Source organism: Monopterus albus, unplaced genomic scaffold (genome assembly GCF_001952655.1).
Source record: "Monopterus albus unplaced genomic scaffold, M_albus_1.0 scaffold292.1, whole genome shotgun sequence".
NCBI lineage: Eukaryota > Metazoa > Chordata > Actinopteri > Synbranchiformes > Synbranchidae > Monopterus > Monopterus albus.
This window is the reverse complement of record NW_018128172.1, coordinates 190,429-196,688: the sequence shown is the minus strand read 5'-3', so window position 1 is coordinate 196,688 and position 6,260 is coordinate 190,429. Positions and strand designations below refer to the sequence as shown.

At 47.5% G+C, this 6,260-nt stretch overlaps 1 protein-coding gene across 1 annotated transcript in view; it reads left to right on the top strand.

Annotated features, from left to right (window-relative positions):
• The window catches only part of utp18 (UTP18 small subunit processome component), a 7,848-nt gene extending 2,188 nt beyond the window's left edge, over nt 1–5,660 (top strand). The window contains exons 3-13 of the mRNA XM_020623164.1: nt 922–1,017; nt 1,087–1,148; nt 1,237–1,340; nt 1,577–1,702; nt 1,803–1,977; nt 2,061–2,161; nt 2,680–2,770; nt 2,849–2,972; nt 3,855–4,029; nt 4,348–4,490; nt 4,927–5,660. Of these exons, the coding sequence (XP_020478820.1) occupies nt 922–1,017; nt 1,087–1,148; nt 1,237–1,340; nt 1,577–1,702; nt 1,803–1,977; nt 2,061–2,161; nt 2,680–2,770; nt 2,849–2,972; nt 3,855–4,029; nt 4,348–4,490; nt 4,927–4,951 (1,222 nt within the window). The 3' untranslated portion in view covers nt 4,952–5,660. The remainder of the gene's footprint in view (nt 1–921; nt 1,018–1,086; nt 1,149–1,236; nt 1,341–1,576; nt 1,703–1,802; nt 1,978–2,060; nt 2,162–2,679; nt 2,771–2,848; nt 2,973–3,854; nt 4,030–4,347; nt 4,491–4,926) is intronic.
• The last annotated feature ends 600 nt before the right edge of the window (nt 5,661–6,260 follow it).

Genomic DNA, 6,260 nt, shown 5'->3' with positions numbered 1-6,260 from the left:
GACACAGTCGTGGGTGAACAGGGTGTAGAGGATGGGACTGAGGACACATCCCTGTGGGGTGCCAGTGTTCGTAACAATGCTGGCTGAAGTCCTATTGCCAATCCTGACAGTCTGGGGCCTGCCAGTCAGAATAACACAGATATTGAAAGGTGTGCATGATGTGGAATTGCGTTGGTACAGAATTTGAACCAGACTCACCCGTTGTGCTGAAACCCTTTGTTTTTTTTTAGGTGGTTTTCTGCACAGACGCTGGGGCTGCTCCTGAATCTGGATTTCAAGAGCTGACACTTAGAAACCAAAGTTATAGCAAGCACGCAAAATTTATTTATATAGCACCTTTCTAAACCTACGTTACAAGGTGCTTCGTAGTAAAACATAAAAATGATAAAAATAAATAAAACCAGATAAAACACATCTAGACAATAAAATAACAGCAAACATGCATAATCAAAACAAATACATCAATCAGTAAAATTGTTAAAAGCCAGTGAACACAAATGCGTTTTGAGAAGTGATCTAACAACAGTCGGGTTCAGAGCAGATCTAATCTCCCGTGGCAGACCATTCCACAGTACAGGAGCCCGAACTGAAAAACCTCGGTTTCTCCAATGTTTCCGTCTGGACTTCAGTGCTTCCAGGAACAACTGCTTAAAAGACCTAAGTGTCCTTTCTGGAGCATAAAAACACACAAGCTCAGAGATATATGAAGGTGCTAGACCATGCACAGCCTTATAGACAAACAACAATTTAAAGTCAATCCTAAAACGAACAGGAAGCCAATGGACTGGAGTGATATGCTAATGACGCCGTGTATTAGTCAAGACTACATTACATTTATTCCATATAAAAATGCACAGCAACTGTGTAAACTGTGTTCTTACTGTTGCACATGGAGACCAGTTGGATGCATCTCTGTTCCAGGGTCGACATGAAGCATCGGTACCGCAGAGACCTGATGCGAGGAGAGGCCGAGTCCACCTTGTCTGTACAGAAGCTGCAGCAGAGGATGAGGGAGCAGTGAGTACACACACCTGTACACGTCTACTGGTGCGCACGCTCTGTGGTGCTGATCTCGGTGTGCTTCAGGTTTCAGAAGTCGATGGGAGGAACTCCGTCGTGGGCACAGAGCAGCAGCAAGAAGAAGACGGGTAGGAACTGAAGCAACGAGGGTTTTAGTGGTGCTTTTTAATCCAGAGTCTCTTGTTCAAATCACAATGACTCTCTGTGTTCCTGAAGCTGATGAAGATGAGGAAGAGGATGAAGACGAGGAAGATGACATGCTGAGGAGGACAGGGAACTTTGTGGCGTCGTCAGACTGTCTGCCCAGCGGCCTCCTGAGGGTCGGTGCTTCTCTGCTAGTCGAGTCTTACAGAGCAGCAGCACCAGTGAATGTGGTGTCCTCACCGTAACGAGCCTGGTTCAGCTTATTGCTCTGTGCCGTTAACCGTCACTGTTGTCCAGTAACCATTAAACACACACCTTGGCGCTGCTCCGCTGGCTCCTTGTGCTTCATGTAGCTACGCGTCGGGCGGTTTTGATGATGGACTGTGATTAACATGTTTTTATTTGTCCTCAGATGAAGAAGTGTCTCCATGCCAACAGTGCTCGTCCCTCAGAGGACAGGCTGACCACCGTCCAGTTCCACCCATCCGCTCAGGTCGTCATGACAGCCGGCCTTGACCGGTCAATCTCCCTCTTTCAGGTACAGACAGCCAATCAGCCGTCTCTGATGTCCAACAGCAAAGACCTGTCAGGTGGAAAAGATTACCTGACTTCAGTAATGTCTCTGCTTCCTCCTACAGGTGGACGGAAAGACGAACCCGAAGATCCAGAGCATCCACCTGGAGCGATTCCCCATCCACAAAGCTCAGTTCAGCACGGACGGAGAGACTGTGATCGCCACCAGCCTGAAGAACAAGATGTTCTACTTGTACGACATGATGGAGGGTCGGGTGACGCCCGTCCACACCGTCAGAGGTGACACAGAGGACAGGAGCAACAGATTTCACTGCAGTGCCTTTCAGAGTAAAAGCCTATGAACAGCCATTGTTTGTGCTCAGGTCTGAATGAAGCCCGAGTGAAGGAGTTCTCTGTGTGTCCTGAAGGTGGCGCCCTGCTGCTCACTGGAACCAGCGGGTACCTGCACCTGCTCACACTCAAGGTAACGCTTATGTTGGAGTCCATTGCCTTCAGCCTGATGTTGATGCTCAGTTCTTTTCAGTGCAACATTGTCGTGTTCACTTAGTAATTGTAATCTTTTTCTGAGCACGAGCCACTTTTCCATCATGGAAAATAAATTTTCACTGTACTAAAGCTTGTTACAGTAATGAAATTTGGGGCTGTGACCATTTTCACTTCATTTTCAGATCCTTTTCTCAGGTGATCGATCATTTTGTCTGTGACATGTCAGAACTTATTTAAACATTGACAGTTTCTAATGTTTTGTCCAACACCCAGAGAGATTCACTTGACTCTGACACAGGAAATTCTCACATTTGCGAAGCTAAAATTTGCAAATATGTTAATTTTCAAAACAATTTCTGGTTAAAAAAACAGAACAAAAAGCTGCTGCAGGTTAAATTTTTGTCGACCGACTGGTCTCCTCAGCTCTGGTTGTGTCGTGGATGCTTTCTAATCACACTTGTCCCGCCTCACGCCCCCGTACGCCCTCTGTCTCAGACTAAGGAGGTGGTTCACAGTATGAAGATCAACGGTGACGTCAGCGGAGTCGCTTTCTCTAACGATGGCAGCAAAGTCTTCGCCAGCTCAGGTGAGTCCACGGCATTCGGTTTGTGACATCACACATCAGCTTCCTGTCATGTGACCCAGGGTGTTTGTGTGTGTGCAGAGGAGGGAGAGGTGTACGTGTGGGATATGCGCAGCAGCCGGTGCGTTAACAGGTTTACTGATGATGGCTGCGTGAAGGGAACATCCATCGCCACGTCGTGTAACGGACAGTACCTCGCCTGCGGGTAGGACACGCCCACACACCATCCTGCTCTCTGATTGGCTGACAGCTCTGTTGATGTACGAGAGGATGTATGTATTTTAAAATACCTTTATATCAGGGCGACGACAACGGACTCCCAGGGGTCTTCATGGATTTTCACACAGTATCTGCTTCTGTTCAGATTAGAGCAGCAGCTCCCGACCAGGGACCAGGGCCCTGCACCACGAAGCCAGGCCAACTTATTCTGGTGTTCTCTAGTGATCTGTGACGACCATTGTCACAGAGTGTCCTCGTGATTCTGAGCTGCAGCGATGGAGCCTGTGCTGATCATCAGGAAGGCTCCAGGCTCCTTCAGTTTGTTAGAAGTCCAGAAAGCCCAACAATACGACGGCTCTGTAGAAACATCTGTTTAAACCTCATCACATTAATGTAGACTCTGACCCCGTCAGGACCCAGTAGGAACAGTCGCTCAGTGTTTCCAGTGATCTGATTGGTCGGTGCTCATGCTGTTGACAGGTTTTGATCTGAGCACGTTAACGTGCAGCGTGAGTTACCATGGTGTTAAAAGTGAGCCGGCTTCATGGTACAGGAAAGCCTGAGCTGGATAATCTTGCTTCGTGGTACAGGCCCTGGACAGCACGGACACATCTTCATCTGTGTTGTTTATTTTTTTACCTTTTGCTGAATAATTTGACTTCATTAAAAAATGAAAGTAAAAGAGCCTGAGGTAAAAGCACAGTTTGAACTGGACTCGAGCTGTGAACTGATGAGGAGTTTCCTTTTTAGTAGGTTGGTGAAAAACCAAACGGGAACCAGCGATCAACAGGTCGTTGTTGATAGATGGCCCAAGCTGTGCCTCTGTCGCATCCTGTCGGTTTAGTCCGTGTTGGTCTCTGTGTTTCAGCTCTCAGTCGGGCGTGGTCAACGTCTACTCTCAGGAGGCGTGTCTAAATTCAGCCAGTCCAAAGCCTCTGAAGGCAGTGATGAACCTGCTGACCTCAGCGACCTCTCTGGCCTTTAACCCTACCTCTGAGATCCTGGCCATCGCCTCACGAGCCGAGGACGAGGCCATACGACTGGTAAGACAACGGTGATGACTAGATATCTGTGAACCCAGTCCTGGGGGCGACAGTGGTGCAGTGGGTAGAACAGTCGTCTCCCAACCAGAAGGTTGATGGTTCAAATCTCGGTGCCTGCAGTTCATGTGTCAAAGTGTCCTTGGCCAAGACACTGAACCCCCACCCCCCCAGTTGCCCATGATGGCTTCGTGTATGCACGCAGTGGCCCGGGGCCCTCGGCTCCAAACATAATTTTGTTGTACATGTCACAATGTTACAGTAAAATAAAGCTTCGTCTTCTTCTTCTTAACCGTGTCTGTCCTGGTTCTGTCCCCTCAGGTCCACCTGCCCAGCCTCACCGTTTTCTCCAACTTCCCGGTCTCAAACAGAAAGGTCGTTTATCGAGCCAGCTGCCTAGACTTCTCTCCGCACAGCGGCTTCTTCTCATTGGCTAACAACAAAGGACACGCCCCCTTGTTCAGGTCAGCCAATCAAGTTTGTGTGTTTATTGCCACAGGATCAAATCAAACAAAAACAGCTGCCAAAGTTCAGTAAAGAGAACAGTTCTAACCCAGACCAGTGTCTACTAAACCAGCCCAGGTCTCCTCAGTCCACCTGCACACAGTGTCTCCAGGTGCCTTGAGGGGACCTTGTTCCACAGTTCTCCTGTGGACACTGTCTTTGTGTCTACATGTGGTCCCAGACCGGTTCCATGATGCTGAGGTCAGGGCTCTGTGGGGGCCCGACCACCTGCTGCAGGACTCCTGGTTCCCCTGGTCTCTGAACATGGTTCAGTATGACTCTGGCAGAGGCCTGGGCCCAGTGTCAGGCTGTAGGACGAGTCTGATCAGAAGTCTGAAGTGTCTCAAACTGGTTAATATGAAGTGAAGTGACGCCTCCTTCTGTCTCTGTGTTCAGGCTGCTGCATTACAAGGACTTCTGAAGAGGCTGCAGGACCCACAAACCTTACGTAGATCATGTTTGACCATTGGAAAGGACAACGCCGCTGTTGGTTTTTCACGTTTTAACTGCCTGTTCACTGTAAATGCTGTGGTGTTTACCCACAGTCATTGTCGGTCCTCCTGAGTTTTCAGGCAGCTGTGGTTTAACTTCTTTTCAGTTTTTGCCGTTCTGACTCGCAGGTCAGTTACGAGCACAGAGTGTTTGAAAGTCCCAGCATCAGGCCTTGCGCTCACCAGATTTACTGTCAGAGCATCAAATAAAGAACTGTGGATGTTTTGAGAAAAGAAACTTGAATGTGTTGTGTTAAAGAAGCCGACATCTTCAGTGTTAAACATTTGGTTTGATGTCTTTTACACTCTGCTCAAAACTGCATGTCAACAGAAGTTCAGACGGTGGCTGCTGACTAAGATGGTCTCAGTGGGTTGTTTTCACTGAAGCCAACAGGAAGGAAGTGACGCTGGAGGCTGGGGGGTGATGTGGACAACGATCAGTGGAAACGCGAGCTAAAATGTGAAAAGTCCCTGTGGAGTTTGGTGGTACAGAGTTCTACTGGCTTCTGCCAAAACCTGCAGAGAAACCAGTTTGTCTCCATATGCATGTTTTTTTATTATAATGACAGTGACTGTATAAAATAAGCTGAAGAAAATGTCCATTTTTTTGTCTTGACTCACAAACACAACTTAAAAAGCAGATTTTATTTAGCATTGACTTAAAATAACTTTTGTCATGTTAATACTGGGTTAATTTTAGTTTAGAATTAAAATCATAATTGTGACACGTGACGTTAATTTGACTTGGCATCTTAAACGTAGCTTTGATTTCATGTCAGTAAATAATTTTAGGCTCGTATTGTTCTAACACCATTTGACTTACAATAGCTGAGCACAGGGTTTTGGGTTCGAGTCCCTTCTCCCCACATGTCAAGGTGTCCTTGGGAAGAGGTAGTTGTGCAGGTTATGCAAGCATACTGTGTCAAACATGTCTGTATTTTCTCTGGTGTGTGTGTGTGTGTGTGTCCAGGTTGGACAGAAAAGTGCAGTCTGTTCCCAGTGTGTCACTACTGGAAGGTTAGGAGAGGGAATCGCCTCCTAGCCAGAAGGTTAGCGGTTTGATTCCCAGTTTGTCCAGCTGTACCGGTGATGACCCCAGTGTGAGTTTGAGTGTGCTGCTCCGCATAGAAAAGTACAGGTATAAGGCCATTTGCCATTTATGGCTTTTCCGGCAGACGTGAGCTTCCATACATGAAAATAATGTTTGATTACACAACACGGAAGATATGGGCGGATGAA